We start from the raw sequence: 18161 nt of genomic DNA on the forward strand, positions 1-18161 counted from the left end.
CGGTTCTATTACTTTTTATAAAACTGTTCTGTCCTGCTTCCCCCATCCCTCCTTTGTGCCCGTGGCTTGTGCAAATGCAGGCTAAAGGGGTATGCTTTACCTTAATCCAACACCTTGCGACCTTGTTAAGGAACATTTGGTGTGTTGGGTTGAGAGTCGCTGGTCCTAAGTTTTAGTCCTGGTTGGGGCCACCCCCCGAATGCTCTACAGTATTTTACAGGTGCTTAGTCAATACAAATTACAGAGAATATAATTACCAACTTCTGTAATAATCCTTTATTAATTGAACAGGTTGCTAGAGACGTGTTCCTTCAAAAATATACCTCAGCCAACCAAGTTTCTTTAAACTAGTATTTTGTTTTTACTAACAGTTCCTTGAACAGCTAGACAAGTTACTTAATTTTTCCCCCTTGTCACCAGGTTTTTCTTTCAACTAGTATTTTTATTAAAAGCTCATTAATTCATTAAACATTTCAACAGGTAGCTAGACATGAGTTCCATAAAATATTCCCTTGTGTCACAAGGTTTTTCTTTCAACTAGTATTTTGTTTTTATTACTGATTACTGGTGTTGCCAACAAGAACGCAGGCACATCTGTCAATCACACCCTCAGGGGCGTCCCATTGGGTGAAGGAAAAGTTTGTGAATTGATTCTAAAGAAATTAGCAGGGGAGGGATGAGACTGAACAAGTATGTACAGTACACGGCAATAAATGTTGGTGTTCAAAATGGTGTCTGAAGTATAAACGATACTAGAATGGTTGTGCCTGGTTTTCCTCCACGAGAAAGAAGTAAACAACATATTAAATGTTTTGTTGTAGAGGATCCCTTTAAATACATTTCCAGTGGGTTGTATTGTATCCTGTACATGTTGGGCATATTCCAAGACACAATTAAAACAAATATTGTACCAGTAAATGTTGGCTGATGACCCCTTGAGCCTCCAGGAACTCCTTTCCCCTTTTACTACCAATTTGATGCACCAGCTTGTCCAGGTCCATGGGGTTGTGGAGGAGGATGGATGATTCCACCCCCAATTTCTCAAGCTGGATCATCTTGATAGAAGCCAATGCGAATTAGACAATATATTGGGGTTGTAAAGAGAGAGGTTGCAGAAGTTAATGGATGTATTTCTTTTTTCTTCAAAACATGGGGTGTATAGAACAAATACAATGAATCGCTTTGAAAGCATCTATGGACCTTTATAATATTTCACTGCACAGTACGTGATACGAGTCCCAACATATGTCGTCATACACTTTCTCACCTTTGAATGCATTGATCTCATTATTCCTTTTACATTCATTTGTCTTTTTATTTTCATTGGTCTGTCCTTATCAAACTCCAGACTATTGTTGCACTGCTCTGCCTCCTTTCTTAATTCCTCTTTCTTATCTTCAGAAATGGTGGCCCATCTCCCTGCAATGTCTTGCAGACTTCCTGGCATGCAACATGAGAGATTGAAGTAGGCTACATTAATAATACCTGCACTACAATGTAATTATGTGCAATGTGAAAATATATATTCATATTTCAATGTGGTCGTCATTTGAGTGAATGTTAACTTTTCGTAAAGGTAACTGGAGGTCTTGTACCAAAGGGCAACCGCATTTGACATTTTTAGGATATAAACACAAACCTCCTTGTTGCATGAAGTCACTCCTAAAGATATTGTAAGCTGTTAGTCTTTTACTCGTGTGCAACTTATTTTTGGTGTCAGCGTGCACAAAGCTCCTGTGGTTGCGGATCCAGTTCTGATACACAAGAACAAAATATTACACCAATTACAAATGCACCCAAAAAATTATTTACATGTGTAATATTAAGGCAATTAGTCTTATACGTATAAAATAGTTCCACGTTAAAACCAAATAAACACAGAGCAATATTTCAATTTCATTTTCTGTTCTGTCTTGTTGCATATGTATTGTTATTCCACAATTTTGTTCAATGCACAATAGGTACCTCTACTACTGGCTGGCTTAGACCTGTAGCCTCTCTTGCTTCCATGACCAAGGAGGACCCTCTGCTGGTCATCCCCCTCTGGAAAAGGTTGTCCTGCATTTACCTGTAAGAAAGTTGTTTCCATATATAAATTAATATAAATCATTGTTAATTTGAAGGCTGTCACTTTTTAAAAGTACACTATATATACAAAAGTATGTGGACACCCCTTCAAATTAGTGGATTTGGCCATTTCAGCCACACCTGTTGCTGACAAGTGTATAAAATCGAGCACACAGCCATGCAATCTCCATAGACAAACAATGTCAGTAGAATGGCCTTACTGAAGAGCTCAGTGACTTTCAACGTGGCACTGTCATTGGATGCCACCTTTCCAACAAGTCAGTTTGTCAAATGTATTTCCTGCTAGGGCTGCCCCGGTCAACTGTAAGTGCTGTTATTGTGAATTGGAAATGGAAATGTCTGGGAGAAACAACGGCTCAGCTGCGAAGTGGTAGGCCACACAAGCTCACAGAACGGGACCACCTAGTGCTGAAGCGCGTAAAAATCGGCTGTCTTTGGTGGCAACACTACTGAGTTCCAAACTGCCTCTGGAAGCAACGTCAGCACAATAACTGTTCGTTGGGAGTTTCATGAAATGGGTTTCCATGGCCGAGCAGCCGCATACAAGCCTAAGATCACCATGCGCAATGCCAAGCGTCGGCTGGATTGGTGTAAAGCTCGCCGCCATTGAATTCTGGAACAGTGGAAACGCGTTCCTTGGCGTGATGAATCACGCTTCACCATCTGGCCGTCCGAAGGACAAATCTGGGTTTGGCGGATGCCAGGAGAACGCTACGTACCCAAATACATAGTGTCAACTGTAAAGTTTGATGGAGGACAAACAATGGTTCTGGAGAATTTTTTCCCATGGTTCGGGCTAGGCCCCTTAGTTCCAGTGAAAGGAAATCTTAACGCTACAGCATACAATGACATTCTAGTCGATTCTGTGCTTCCAACTTTGTGGCAACAGTTTGGGGAATGCCCTTTCCTGTTTCAGCATCACAATGCCCCTGTGCACAAAGCGAGATCCATACAGAAATGGTTTGTCGAGATCTGTGTGGAAGAAGTTGACTGGCCTGCACAGAGCCCTGACCTCAACGAACACCTTTGGGATCAGTTGGAAAGCCGACTGCGAGCCAGGCCTAATCGCCCAACATCAGTGCCCGACCTCACTAATTCTCTTGTGGCTGAATGTTCCAACATCTAGTGGAAAGCCTTCCCAGAAGAGTGGAGGCTTATATAGCAGCAAACTGGGGACCAACTCCATATTAATACCCATGATTTTGGAATGAGATGTTCGACGAGCAGGTGTCCACATACTTTGGTAATGTAGTGTATATCGAGATATCGAAATAAGTTTGAGATATGATTTTTAGGCTGTATCACCCAGCCTTACAATAGCCCCTGCTACCAAAACATTACAGGTGCTTGATCATAAAAAATAAACAAGAAAATAAAAAAAGATCAAACTCAAGCTCTAAACAACCATTTATCATTTTAGACTTTGAATGAATTGACAAATATTCTGTAAATACATAGCCTACTCTAGTAGAACATATATCTTAACCTGTCTTTTAACCATAGCCTAATAAAAAAGAAAATCAGTCTGCAAGTTTTACATGTATTTAACTGACTCACATGAGCTTCAAAAACATGTATAAATATCTTATTAGCATATTACCTACACAAATAACAACAATCATGTTACATTTTGTTACAAAGGACTTAAGCTCAGCTGTCTTGTAGAACATGTAGCAGGATCAATGAACATTTGAAAGCGACCAAATGGATGTTTACCAGTATCCAAGGATATGGCCTTTGGGAAACAGCAAGTAATAATGCAAATAATGTATCTGGTATATACACTGACAGAAAGATCCCAGAAATGTTCCTTTCACACAAAAAGGTTATTTCGCTCAAATTTTGCACACAAATTTCTTTACATCCCTGTTAGTGAGTATTTCTCCTTTGCCAAGATAATCCATCCACCTGACAGGTGTGGCATATCAAGAAGCTGATTAAACAGCAGGATCAAGGCCACTCTAAAATGTGCAGTTTTGTCACAGATGTCTCAAGTTTTGAGGCAGCGTGCATTTGGCATGCTGACTGCAAAAATGTCCACCAGAACTGTTGCCAGAGAATTGAATGTTAATTTCTCTACCATAAGCCGCCTCCAACGTTGATTTAGAGAATACGGCAGTACGTCCAACCGGCCTCACAACCACAGACCACGTGTAACCACACCAGCCCAGGACCTCCACATCCGGCTTCTTCACCTGCTGGATTGTCAGAGACCAGCCACCTGGAAAGCTGATGAAACTGAGGAGTATTTCTGTCTGTAATAAAGCCCTTTTGTGGGGGAAAACTCATTCTGATTGGCTGGGCCTGGTTCCCCAGTGGGTGGGCCTATGCCCTCCCATGGCTGCGCCCCTGCCCAGTTGTGAAATCCATAGATTTGGGCCTAATTTATTTAAATTGACTGATTTCCATATATGAACTGTAACTCAGTAAAATCTTTGAAATTGTTGCATGTTGCGTTTATATTTTTGTTCAGTATAATTACTTTTACTTACGATCTCTCCAACCATGTGTGTCTTTTATGACCAACTGAACATAATTATTACAGTTTAATCTCTCATTTGGTGTTCTACAGTTTGCATTGCATTTGGATTAGATTTATTCACTGTCAGTCATGTAGGCTAATGGAGAAAGGACAACTAACGCTTGTCCAACACTAAAAGCAGGTTCATTTTCAGAAAGCAAAATAATGTAAAAAAATACTCACAGAGTAAATAAAACTGGGAGGTAAAATGTGTCTAACAAACACAATACATTTTCTGTTGCAAAACGTTTCGCTATGGTGTACTCAGGTGAAAACACACATGGGTTGTGTTCAAAGTGTTTCGACTGCTCTTTATTTTTCCTATTCTAGTAAAATGCTGGTTCTCTCTCTCAGTGAATATGCAAACGGGTCCTTGTGAGAGAGGCAGCTGAAATATTCACTCAATGGAGGCAGTGATTTCCGATAGCATTGCGTGTGTTGGTAAAATCACAGGTTTGATGGACTAAAGTTCGAAACTGTTACTGAGAATATATCACTCTAATAATTTTTGTCAGCTTTACAAGAATGTCATGAAAAAAACTACAGGGCATAGATCCAACACTGCAGATAATGGTTCATATGTTTTGTATATTTACATAGCCTATGACTTAGACTACAGTACATCTTTAACAAATGTGTTCCTCGACATGTGTTTGAGAACAGTAAGGTAAGATATCCCACAAAATGTACTCATCATACTGTATGTTGTAATGCTGGGCGCGCCTGTCAATGCATACATCTGGAGCACTTCCGGGCTCTGGCTGGGCCACTCAAGGACATTCAGAGATTTGTCCCAAAGCCACTCCTGTGTTGTCTTGGCTGTGTGCTTAGGGTCGTTGTCCTGTTGGAAGGTGAACCTTCGCCCCAGTCTGAGGTCCTGAGTGCTCTGTAGAGGTTTTCATCAAGGATCTCTCTGTCAGAGTGACCATCGGGTTCTTGGTCACCTCCCTGACCAAGGCCCTTTTCCCTCGATTGCTCAGTTTGGCCGGCAGGCCAGCTCTAGGAAGAGTCTCCACACTTCTTCCATTCCATTTAAGAATTATGGAGGCCACTGTGTTCTTGGGGAACTTCAATGCTGCAGAAATGTTTTGGTACCCTTCCCCAGATCTGTGCCTTGATCCAATCCTGTCTCGGAGCTCTACATACAATTCCTTCGACCTCATGACTTGGTTTATGCACTGCCAACGGTGGGACCTTAAATAGACCGGTGTGTGTTTTTCCAAATCACATCCAATCAATTGAATTTACCACAGGTGGACTTCAATCTATAGTTGTAGAAACATCTCAAGGATGAGTCTCATAGCAAACGGTCTGAATACTTATGTGGGTAAGGTTAATACCATTGGTTGTAGTAGGTTACTACTACCACCTCTCTTCCTTTTTGGTCCAACATTTGTATGATTTATTATCCTGACTGTCAATGAATGTCCTGTAGTCAACTATTGAGTTAGCTAGCTCACTTGAGGAATTTTAATCAAATCAAATTTTATTGGTCACATACACGTATTTAGTAAATGTTATTGCGGGTGTAGCGAAATGCTTGTATTTTTTTTAAGCTAGCTAGCTGTAATGTATTGCCAGTTTTTTTTTCTTCTGTTAAATAAAAATGTGCAGAAACAAAGCTATCCTTAGCTGGCAATCTAGCTACAAAACCACTCAACCAAAGATTATTTCGATTCCCTTTCATCAGACTCAACATTCTCCGTCCTATTAAGAATTCCTAGATACCTTCAGTTTCATAAAGATCACCCCAGGACTAGCAACGTTATCTAGGTATCTATCTGTCACTCGCCTTTTACAAATTAAATGATGCTTTCCACCAGGCTTTACAAATATATTCTGTATGACGATGGCCAACTATTAGGGAAAACAAGAAAACTTACTGTAGTTAATTACTTTTGGCAAAAAAACCATGAAGATGTAGTCATTGTTGACAAAAATACCGTGAAAGCACGAGCAAATCACCAGACACCTGCATTGACTGAACGCGCTCTCGATGCTCCGTGCACCATGATTTTCAAATAAGCGCTGTAACATGGGCAGGCCTATCACATTCGCGGTGCAATAGTGTCCTCTTGTGGTTAAAACTGTATCACAGCCTGAGCAGGCGCCAGCTGTGGTAAATGACAACAAATCATACACTAAGAATAGATACTAAAGCTGTTAGAGTGCCGTACAAAAATCTCCCTCAGTTAGAGAAACTGCTCTGACTGAACAGCTGCATAGCTACTAAAACTTCCAAATATGACCTGCTACAATACGGTAATGTAATTACACTTTCACTAACTAAATGATTGATATTTTATCAATATATTGTATAAAAGACAGAGCTCCAATCAAAAACACACTGGGACAGGATGTTGAGCTGTAAAATATTATTTATTTTGAAGAAGATGCTGAGCAAATGTTAATAAATATTGAGAATTCTTTTCTATTCAGCTCAGGACAATAAACATTTTTTGATTTGTTTTCATTATCTCCCGCAATGTGATTGACCCTTATTCTTCCTAATTACTTATCAAACCCTGTTCTATCTCTATACCCCTTCACCCGGAGGGATTGGCTGAAGTTACATCAATTCTATATAAGAAGTACCACTTTTCATATTTCATTTATCAATTATTTATTTACAATTATTATTATACAGTTCATATCAATCACAAATACATTGATCATGCATAAAAGCCATTGCAATATCCTTGAGCCGAGTTCCCCATTTGAACGTTGTGCAAAGTCCTGTGTGAAGTCTGCTTCCTCACTCACATGTTCAGTTCTCTAGTCAGACACACACAGACAGCTGCCCCAGTCATAAAGGCTTTGAGGCTAGGAGAGTGTGAGCTGTTGAGGTGACCGCCATGCTCCCAGAATATAGCATCACTATGGCCAGACGTTCACCTGTCCCCAGAGAGTTTCAGTGAGCTTAGAGCACATGGCTTCAGTATTAGTAACATCATGAAGAGCAGTGTGGTTGTTACTGACAAGGAGCATATGCCTGAGCTCATTAACCACCACTTCATTAAGACTCAGCCACGCCTCCTTGTCCATCCAACACTTCCCTCATCTCCCAGACCTTCTAATGTGACTAGTCCTGATGCTCCTCCCTCTTTTTCTCCTGCCCCGCTACACAGCTTCTCCCTGCAGGCGGTCACTGAGTCTGGGGTGCAAAAGGAGCTTCTTAAACTTTACCCTAATAAAAACATCTGGGTCAGATGGTTTAGATCGTTTCTTCTTTAAGGTTGCAGCCCATGTCACCACCGAGCCTCTCTCTCCTCTCTGGGGAGGTTCCCAGTGTTTCGAAGGCAGCCACAGTGCGTCCTTTATTTAAAGGGGAGATCAAGCTTTGATCCTAACTGTTATAAGCCAATTTCTATCTTGCCCTGTTTATCAAAAGTGTTGGAAAAACTCAATAAACAACTGACTGGCTTTCTTGGTGTCTGTAGTATTCTCTCTGATATGCAATCTGGTTTTCGCTCTGGTTATGGATGTGTCACTGCAACTTTAAAGATCCTAAATGATGTCACAACTGCCCTTGACTCCAAGGAATGTTGTGCTGCTATCTTTATTGACTAGGTCAAAGCTTTTGATATGGTAGACCATTCCATTCTTGTGGGTTGGTTAATGAGTATTGGTGTCTCTGAGGGGTCTTGGCCTGGTTTGCTAACTACCTCTCAAAGAGTGCAATGTGTAAAGTCAGAATCAATCAATCAATGAAATGTATTTATAAAGCCCTTCTTACATCAGCCGATGTCACAAAGTGCTATACAGAAACCCAGCCTAAAACCCCAAGCAGCAAGCAATGCAGATGTAGAAGCATGGTGGCTAGGAAAAACTCCCTAGAAAGGCAGGAACCTAGGAAGAAACCTAGAGAGGAACCAGGCTCAGATGGGTGGCCAGTCCTCTTCTGGCTGTGCCGGGTGGAGATTATAACAGTACATGGCCAAGATGTTCAAACATTCATAGATGACCAGCATGGTCAAATAATAATAATCACAGTGGTTGTAGAGGGTGCAACAGGTCAGCACCTCAGGAGTAGGTAGGAGATACCTACTACAACCCCCATCCTACACATACAGCACACACTCTGCCAGTCAGTCACATTCTGTTAAAGGTCCCCAAAGCACACACATTCCTGGGTCACTTGTCTTTTCTGTTCGCTGCAGCTAGCGACTGGGACAAGCTGCAAAAACACTCAAACTGGACAGTTAATCAGACACACTCATGGACACTCTTACTGACACTATTGCTCTTTGTAAAGCTTAATTTCCCCAAACCACCAGATTTGGGCCCCACCCCCGTCCCAAAGCACTCACAGGCGGCCCAGTCCTCACGCTGCAGTCCCTCCCAGCAGCAGTTAGAGCAGAAGATGTTCACCCCTCCGCGTCCAGACTGCAAATGAATCGCGCATGCGGGAAGCCGCCGCTGGCTGATCCCGCCCTGGCTTACATTCAGAGCGGGATGTAAATGTAAAATGTTCTTTGTCTAAATAAATCACTGCACAAAAATAAATCACTGCACAAAAATAAATCACTGCATTTGACTCACACAGCCTCAGTCACTTACTCACCTTGTCCACTGTGTGTGTGCCTCTGTGACATAAGCTAAACATCTAGCTGGCTAGCTCATCATGTCTCAGTCTAAACTGTACACTCAAAAATACAGAAAGGAGTGGGAATCAAACCCTAAATTCAAAGGCTGGTTGAAGCCGTTTATTGGAGATGATACACGGGCATACTGCCTGTATTGTAAGGCTGATTTCTAGTTTGTTGAGGGCTGATAGTTGTCACCCACTTCCCTTGAAAAATAGTTTGCCCTACAGCCAATTCTGTCGAATCAAAAGAATTTGTATTAAACAATCAGATTTCGACAGAAATATGGCTGAGACTCAGGATAAGTTCAAGGAGAGGGGGTACAACAATGATCAGATTAATATTGCCATTGAGAAAATTCAAAACAAAACGAGACATGACCTTTTTCAAGGTCAGTCTCGCAAAAAGACGCATTCTTGCGTTCTCACTACCCGCTATTCAAAGTGCTCTGAACAAATTAAAGGAATCGTTCACAAACATTGGCACATTCTGAAATATGATGATAGTCTCGTTAATGTGTTTTCTGATCTTCCCCTGGTCGTATTCTCGCGGGGAAGAAATCTCAGAGACCAATTGGTACACTCTGATTTACCACCCCAAGATATTCCTGAACAACGCCTATTTGCGCCCATTCTGGATGGAAATTACAAGTGTAATGGCTGTGCTCAATGCAATGGCACTTATAAATGTAGATCCTTCAAACACCCCCAAACAGGGAAATCTATCCCAATTAAAGGTGTTATTACGTGTTCCACTAAGGCAGTTATTTATCTAATAACTTGTCCTTGTGGTAAAAATTATGTGGGTAAAACAAAGCGTGAATTAAAAGTACGTATCTCAGAGCATCGTAGCACCATTAGGTGCAAAAACTTAACTTTCCCAGTTGCGGCCCACTTTTTGGAAGCAAACCATCCGATTTCGTCTCTGCGTTATATTGGTATCGAACATGTCACCCTCCCGAGGAGAGGGGGTGACCTTGATAATTTATTGTTAAAACGAGAGGCTGCCTGGATCTTTAATTTAAAGACCCTTGCTCCCTTCGGTCTCAACATAGACTTTGATCTGAAGCCATTCTTGTGATAATTGTGATTTTGCCATTGTAATTGTTTGTTAGATACATTTTAGACTACAAATGCTATGATCGTATGCTATCCATTTGTTTGTCTTTTTGTATGTTCTTTGTATGCCATTTTTTTTAAATATTTGAGTTAACCAATGATATTAGGCCATATTTGGCCATGATTACAAACACCTGTGTGTCTCTTGACACTATATAAATGACTCATCTCGCAGTGTTTGATGATACCCTGATGAAGACAGCTTCGCTGTCGAAACGTTGGTTATTAAATTTTTGCATCTGAGCTCTTAGAGTGTGCGGCTTTCCTTTATTTTCTAAGGCTGATTTCTACGCCAAACTTAGTGATGTAAAAAAACACATGACAACTCAAAAACATACTCAAAAGGCAATGTCTTATAACAGTTCCACCCAAAACAAGCTGCCATTTATGGTTAAAAAAATGTACTCTGCAAAAAAGGCTGAGAGCACCATGACATTAGCTATCGCTGAACACTGTTCCATGCTGGCATGTGATCACATTGGTGAAGCATGTAGAGCTGCTTTCTCAGACTCCACTGCTGCTACCCACTTCAAAATGCACAGGACAAAGTGCACATACATGATTAATGGTGTTCTAGCACCATACTTTCTGAAAAAGTTGGTCGCAGATGTGGGTGACCAGCGTTTCAGCCTCCTCCTCGATGAGTCCACGGATGTAAGTGTTTCTAAGTACCTGGGGGTTGTGATAAGGTACTTTAGTGACACCAAGCAGACAATTGTATCAACATTTCTGGGGCTTGTTGAGTTGGAGGGAGATGCCATATCTATGGCCTGTGCTGTTGTGGCTTTCCTCGAAGTGTTGTCTTAAAAAGAGAAACTCCTGGGGATAGGGACTGACAATGCCTCTGTTATGACGGTGATTAACAATGGGGTCCATAAAGTGCTGAAGGAGGAGTATGGCCTCAAATATCTGGTTCTTATTCGATGTGTGTGCCACTCTCTGCAGCTTGCTCATTTGTAGTTCTAAACATATTTAGGGTGTTTTTTACTCACTTTTTGTGTCTCCCACGGACGTTTTCCTCTCTCCTACAGCGTCCATCACAATTACATGCACATGGCCAATTATGCAAATTAGGTGATGACATCATTTAGCGACTTTTAGGACAGCCAATAGCTACTTTCCTTACTGAGGAGTTGGCAACACTGCGCAGCGCTGTCTTTCAGCAGCAGATGATGCCCTGTCTGCCACTGACTTGTCATTCCCACTTGCCGCTGTCATCAAATTGAGTCATGTTAGCCACAAGTTCTGACTGAGCTCAGTTGTCATGAAACGCATATACAGCGATGAGTTTCTCTCTCTTTCATACAAACGAGGAGCGCCCACAATGTGTTTTGGGTGTGGAAGTGCTTAGTAATGAGTCTCTCATAACAAAGAAATGAATAAAACGACACATCCTGATCAAACATCCACAGCATGATGCTTTGACAGTGGAAAAGTAAGTCAGCTATCAAGGCATTGTTTGCATTTTATAACAGGTGATGATAAGCAGAAATAAGGGAGTACTAACTAACTCTCATAGGATCCCAGTCTGAAAAGGTTTAAGAACCCCTGCCCTAGCCAGATGTTTGAAATTAAATAAAGATTGATAGATTAAATCATTAAATACTATTGTTTTACTCAGTTTTTCCATTAATAAAGAAACACAAAATCTTTCTAAATATTGAAATACAGAATACATAGGCCTACAATTTGAAGTAGCTACACATGAATACCAGTAAGGAGTAGGCCAGGACTGAGTGGTCCAAACAGTTTGTGTTTTAGAAAGGTTGGTTTCTTTGCTATGGTAATTAACTATAGCACAGATGGAAAATAAGTTGTAGAAGATAAAAGTAGTAGCAGCAGCATCAGAAAAGTTATTGGGAGTGAAAGATTTTACGGCAGAAAAGCTACATGTGTTGAAAGAAGGAATCCCATCCTGCCCGGCCGGTGGCCAGGAGTAGGAACGGTTAGGGCAAAGTGGTGGGATAAGAGGGGTGTTTTGGTTTTATAAGTGCAGGTATTATCTACACATTTATTTTCTTTTTTTGTATTATCTTTAACCAGATCTAATGTGTTATATTCTCCTACATTCCTTTCACATTTCCACAAACTTCAAAGTGTTTCCTTTCAAATGGAAAAAAGAATATGCATATCCTTGCTTCAGGGCCTGAGCTACAGTCAGTTAGATTTGGGTATGTCATTTTAGGTGAAAATTTTAAAACAACGACAACACAGTGCAGCATTTGGTGGAAGCCAGGTGCAGAAAGAGGCGAGATAGGCCCAAAGATATAAAATCACTTATAATGTCTCTTATGAAGAGGCTGCAAGGCAGATTGGTGGAACTATTAGGCAGAATGATGGAGATAACAGGGTCAGTCCTGGAATAAGTGGACTTACTGTAGGAAATGTTGCTTATGTTGGGCCAGACATGGTTACGAGACCTGCTCAGAAACTCACAAATGTGTCGTGTCCAAGGACACCTTAATAGTTAATGAGATTGACTTTATAGGGTTTAAACACTGTTTCCCATGTTTGTTCAATGAACCATAAACAATTAATGAACATACACCTGTGGAACGGTCGTTAAGCTTACAGACGGTAGGCAATTAAGGTCACAGTTATGAAAACTTAGGACACTAAAGAGGCCTTTCTACTGACTCTGAAAAAGACCAAAAGATCTGTGAAGTTATTTGGATTTTTACGAATTATCTTTGAAAGACAGGATCCTGAAAAAGGGACGTTTATGTGCTGCCTCTGTGACCTATTTGATTTTGAGTTCTGCGAATGTATATGTACTAGTGAGTGAAGTGGGTGAGAAAAGCAAGGTGGTTCTGAAGTGAAAGAGTGCACTGCGGCTATTCGAAAAAGAAATAGGGCTTACAGAGTGTTGCGTAGGAATATGACTCCTGTTATTCCTCAAGGCAGTGCTATCAGTCCTATTTTGTTCGACATTATGATTAATAATGTGTTTTCGAATGTAGGTAGGGGTATTGGGGCTTCCCTATGGAGCTATTTGGAGGAGGGGAAGGAAAGTCATGTGATTAAATCTATTCAACAAGCTATAGTGGATGTTGAAAGATGGTTAGTTGTCTGGGGTTTTAAATTGTCAGTGGCAAAGTCTTCTTGTATGTTCTTCTCGAAGAAGAAAGTCGCTGATAATATACATTTACATTTTAGTCATTTAGCAGACGCTCTTATCCAGAGCGACTTACTGTAGTGAATGCTTACATTTCATTTCATGCATTTTTTTTTTTTTGTACTGGCCCCACGTGGCCCCACACACCATGCTCTACCAACTGAGCCACAGGGAAGGGTTGTCCATACAGTTGTTTCTGTATGGACAACCTATGGGGAGGGTTTCTGAGTACAAATATTTGGGTCTATGGTTCAATGAGCGATATACATGGAAAGATCATGTCATAAATGTTGAAACAAAGTGTAAGAAGGTGGTGAATGTTATACGCTCGGTCTCTGGATATGAATGGGGTGCTGACAGACAATCGTTGATGGATATTAATAGAGCTCTGATCAGGATGACAATGATTATGAGTGTATGGTTTATGGAACAACGGCGAAGACTTGGCTTCAGAGGCTGGACAGCATCCAGTATATAGCTTTAAGGATATGTATTGGTGCATTTAAATCAACATCTGTATGTGCCTTACTAGTGGAGGCAGGTGAGATGCCTTTGGATATACAGTACCAGTCATGTTTGGACCCACCTACTCATTCAAGGGTTTTTCTTTACTTTTACTATTTTCTACATTGTAGATGTCAAAAGTGTGCAAAGCTGTCATCAAGGCAAAGGGTGGCTACTTTGAAGAAACTCAAATATAAAATATATTTAGATTTATTTAACACTTTTTTGGTTACTACATGATTCCATATGTGTTATTTCATAGTTTTGACGTCTTCACTATTAATCTATAATGTAGAAAATAGTAAAAATAAAGAAAACCCTGGAATGAGTGGGTGTGTCCAAACTTTTGACTGGAACTGTACGGCATAAAACAATTGTCATTAGCTTATTGGGTTAGGTTGAAAGGCTGTGAGGTTGTGCATCCCACTGCTACTGTTCTAGATGACTGTTGGGAATATACTAGTAGGCAAGGCAGTGGTTTTGGTTGGACAGTTGGAAAGCTTGCTGATGAGAGTGGTTTGAGGGAGTTGGAAGATAGCCCTTCTCTGGTGATAGGGGACGTTCCTCCATGGTTACTCCCAGATCCTGTTGTTGATCTAACCTCGGTAGAGAAAAATAAAGATAGGTCAAAAGTCAGTGATATAGGGAAACAGGTTGACAATTACATTGGTAGAAGTTGTGTTTTTTTAGTGCTTTTCCAGATAGTGGGCGCATAAGAGCAGTCATTTACATTCCTTGATTTGATGTTAATATATGTTGAAGACTAACAAATTAACTTTCAGTATACTCAGTTGAACTGTTGGTGATAGTAGCTGCCCTCCAGTGGGTGGAGGATGTACAACATGTTAGAATTATAGTATGTCAGATTCTCTGTCATATTTGAATAGTTTATCATCGGGTAAATCTAATAGGAGTGATCTACTATTGGAGGTATTAATGTTATTATGGAGAGTTGAGAGACTGGGTGCAGTAGTGAGATTCTGCTGGGTCCCAGCACATTCGGGTGTGGAAAGGAATGAAGTTGTAGACCATCTGGCCAAAATAGCTTTGAAACAAGATATAATTTACATGAATGTTCCACTGGGTAGAGGTGAGGCCAAATGTAAGCTCAGAGCCATTTTGATAGATGTGTGGCAGAAGAGATGGGACTCTGAGCCCAAGGGCTGTCATTTATATGCCCTCCAAAGAAAGGTTGTGAACCAATATTCAAAGGTCCAATTAGAAAGGAAGAGGTGGTGTTTGCTCGATTAGGACATTGTACATTAAACTCGTCATTACATCTGGTTGGCAAGCATGTTAATGTGTTTTGTCTGGAGTGTATGGTGGATTGAAACAGTGGAGAATGTGCTATATTGTTGTAAGTGTGTTGAAGTGAGGGAAAGATTGAAGTGTAGGGTCATTGAGGTTGGAAGGGATTTGGGGGAGGGTCTATTGGAAGTTAGTAGGGCTCTTTTATTATTTTATACTTCTGAGTTAGGTAGGATTTAGAAATGTTGTAAACCGTGATTGAACACACACTCCAGCACAGTAGGTGTCGGCATGCGCCTTGTTTGCGGACTGCCATTCTATCATAGAAGAAGCCGTGTCGTCTGCCGAAAACTCACGCGAAGAAGAAGTTGCACGTTGTTAACGTGATAGTGTCGTAGCAGAGAATTTGTGACTACGTTTTAGACCGTAGCTCTGGCCACAACAGTATAACTGAAATTGATTGATTATACGATGGAAAGCGACACCGAGATGGAGGACTTCGATAGCAGCGAGGAGGAAAGCAATTGGTCTGATGATAGTTACCTTGCAGACGAAGACTTCAGCTTCGACTATCAGGAGGGAGTGGATGCACACGAGGACGCGTAAGTGGGAATAATCCCTCCCAGAGTGCATATTGTACCCAGTCAACACACCGGGGGGGGGGCGAAATCTCACCGAATCCGTCAGAGCCACTTTACCACAGATATAAAGAACAATGACAGATTTTACCCGATGTATACATGTGAAAGCATCCGCTTGGCATTTCCACTGGAAGCCAGTGTTGGAAGATCGATAAGGCCACCGACATTCTGCACATTTTCTAATCGATTAAACATTTGATGTCAATACAGTTGTCTTTTCCCAAAACTATAATCTGTTACGAACAGTGTGGACTAAGTGTTGTAGATTTGACCCTTTGCCATTGTTTAGAGTCGCGCAAATGTAGTTATTGCGCACTTCAGAGTAGGCGTTCCCTAACAGAAATATGCAAACGTTTGTTAGAACGCGCCAATAAGATCTCGCTAACTCGTGCCTGACTCTGCCCACCTCCTTGCCTGTTCTGCCCACTAGGATTAATCTGTTCACATTGGAAACGACAAACCATCTTGAGTCGGTGTGTCCAAACCTTTACTGGTACTGTACATCAAAGGGAGATTTGCTTCCCTTGGAAGACCTGGAGAGAGAATTCCCGACAGTCAACCATTTATGTTTGAGTTGTTGTGTGTATAACTATCTATATAGCTTGGTAACGTTAGCCAATTTGTCAGGCAATGTTTTTTTTCCCATAGTCGATAAAGGATGGTCGGCAATTATGCAGGAATTTTGCAACCGCCTTCCCATGCAATCAATCAATCAAATGTATTTATAAAGCTCTTCTTACATCAGCTGATGTTAAAGTGCTGTACAGAAACCCAGCCTAAAACCCCAAACAGCAAGCAATGCAGATGTAGAAGCATGGTGGCTAGGAAAAACTCCCTAGAAAGGCAGGAACCTAGGAAGAAGCCTAGAGAGGAACCAGGCTCAGATGGGTGGCCAGTCCTCTTCTGGCTGTGCCGGGTGGAGATTATAACAGTACATGGCCAAGATGTTCAAACATTCATAGATGACCAGCAGGGTCAAATAATAATAATCACAGTGGTTGTAAAGGGTGCAACAGGTTTGTTAGGAGGAGTAAATGTCAGTTGGCTTTTCATAGCCGATCATTCAGATTATCTCTACCGCTCCTGCTGTCTCTAGAGAGTTGAAAACAGCAGGTCTGGGACAGGTAGCACGTCCGGTGAACAGGTCAGGGTTCCATAGCCGCAGGCAGAACAGTTGAAACTTGAGCAGCAGCACGACCAGGTGGACTGGGGACAGCAAGGAGTCATCAGGCCAGGTAGTCCTGAGGCATGGTCCTAGGGCTCAGGTCTTCCTCCGAGAGAGAGAGAATTATTGAGAGCATATTTAAATTCACACAGGACACTGGATAAGACAGGAGAAATACTCCAGATATAACAGACTGACCCTAGCCCCCCGACACAAACTATTTCAGCATAAATACTGGAGGCTGAGGCAGGAGGGGTCGGGAGACACTGTGGCCCCGGACAAGGCCAAATGGGCAACCCCACCCACTTAGCCAAAGCACAGCCCCCACACCACTAGAGGGATATCTTCAACCACCAACTTACCATCCTGAGACAAGGCCGAATATAGCCCACGAAGATCTACCCCACGGCACAAACCCAAGGAGGGCGCCAACCCGGACAGGAAGATCTTATCAGTGACTCAACCCACTCAGTGACGCACTCCTCCTAGGGACGGCATGGAAGAGCACTAGTAAGCCAGTGACTCAGCCCCTGTAATACGGTTTGAGGCAGAGAATTCCCGCGGAGAGAGGGGAACCGGCCAGGCAGAGACAGTAATATGATCACATTTTTTGGTTCTAGTCAAGATTCTAGCAGCCGTGTTTAGCACTAACTGGTTTATTTAGAGCTTTATCCGGGTAGCTGGAAAGTAGAGCATTGCGGTAGTCTAACCTAGAAGTGACAAAAGCATGGATACATTTTTCTGCATCAATTTTGGACAGAAAGTTTCTGATTTTTGCAATGTTACGTAGATGGGGGGGAAAAAGCTGTCCTTGAAACAGTCTTGATATGTTCGTCAAAAGAGAGATCAGGATCCAGAGTAACGCCGAGGTCCTTCACAGTTTTATTTGAGACGACTGTACAACCATCAAGATTAATTGTCAGATTCAACAGAAGATCTCTTTGTTTCTTGGGACCTAGAACTTGCATCTCTGTTTTGTCCGAGTTAAAAAGTAGAACATTTGCCGCCATCTACTTCCTTATGTCTGAAACACAGGCTTCCAGGGAGGGCAATTTTGGGGCTTCACCATGTTTCATCGAAATGTACAGCTGTGTGTCGTCCGCATAGCAGTGAAAGTTAACATTATGTTTCTGCCCACTAGGATTAATATATATATGTTCTGCCCACTAGGATTT

General features: G+C 41.6%; 2 protein-coding genes across 4 annotated transcripts in view; one reads left to right on the plus strand and one right to left on the minus strand.

Moving 5' to 3' along the window:
• Positions 1 to 40: 40 nt before the first annotated feature.
• On the minus strand, positions 41 to 6593 carry LOC106569921 (uncharacterized). Its single transcript, XM_045694701.1, has 5 exons — positions 6493 to 6593; positions 1966 to 2068; positions 1640 to 1754; positions 1268 to 1440; positions 41 to 1055 (listed from the first exon to the last, which is right to left on the minus strand). The coding sequence occupies exons 2-5, from the start codon at positions 2062 to 2064 to the stop codon at positions 894 to 896; spliced, it is 549 nt and encodes a 182-aa protein (XP_045550657.1). The 5' UTR covers positions 2065 to 2068; positions 6493 to 6593; the 3' UTR covers positions 41 to 893.
• Positions 6594 to 15510: 8917 nt separating this feature from the next.
• LOC106569918 (piggyBac transposable element-derived protein 4) overlaps positions 15511 to 18161 on the plus strand; it is a 29014-nt gene continuing 26363 nt past the window's right edge. For all 3 annotated transcript variants that reach the window (XR_006758888.1, XM_014141651.2, XM_014141654.2), the window contains exon 1: positions 15511 to 15782. Coding sequence is in view for 2 of the 3 variants with exons in the window: in XM_014141651.2 (XP_013997126.1) it covers positions 15652 to 15782 (131 nt within the window). In the remaining variant the exon portion in view is untranslated. The remainder of the gene's footprint in view (positions 15783 to 18161) is intronic.

The sequence above is a fragment of the Salmo salar genome, chromosome ssa14 (genome assembly GCF_905237065.1).
Source record: "Salmo salar chromosome ssa14, Ssal_v3.1, whole genome shotgun sequence".
NCBI lineage: Eukaryota > Metazoa > Chordata > Actinopteri > Salmoniformes > Salmonidae > Salmo > Salmo salar.

What these genes read in the sequence shown, in the direction of transcription:
- LOC106569921 (XM_045694701.1), bottom strand. Translation starts at nt 2,064, where the DNA reads ATGCAGGACAACCTTTTCCAGAGGGGGATGACCAGCAGAGGGTCCTCC. An exon ending in TAAGCCAGCCAGTAGTAGAG is followed by an intron (nt 1,755 to 1,965) that starts GTACCTATTGTG and finishes CTTGTGTATCAG; the next exon opens with AACTGGATCCGCAACCACAG. An exon ending in TGAGATCAATGCATTCAAAG is followed by an intron (nt 1,056 to 1,267) that starts GTGAGAAAGTGT and finishes GCTTCTATCAAG; the next exon opens with ATGATCCAGCTTGAGAAATT.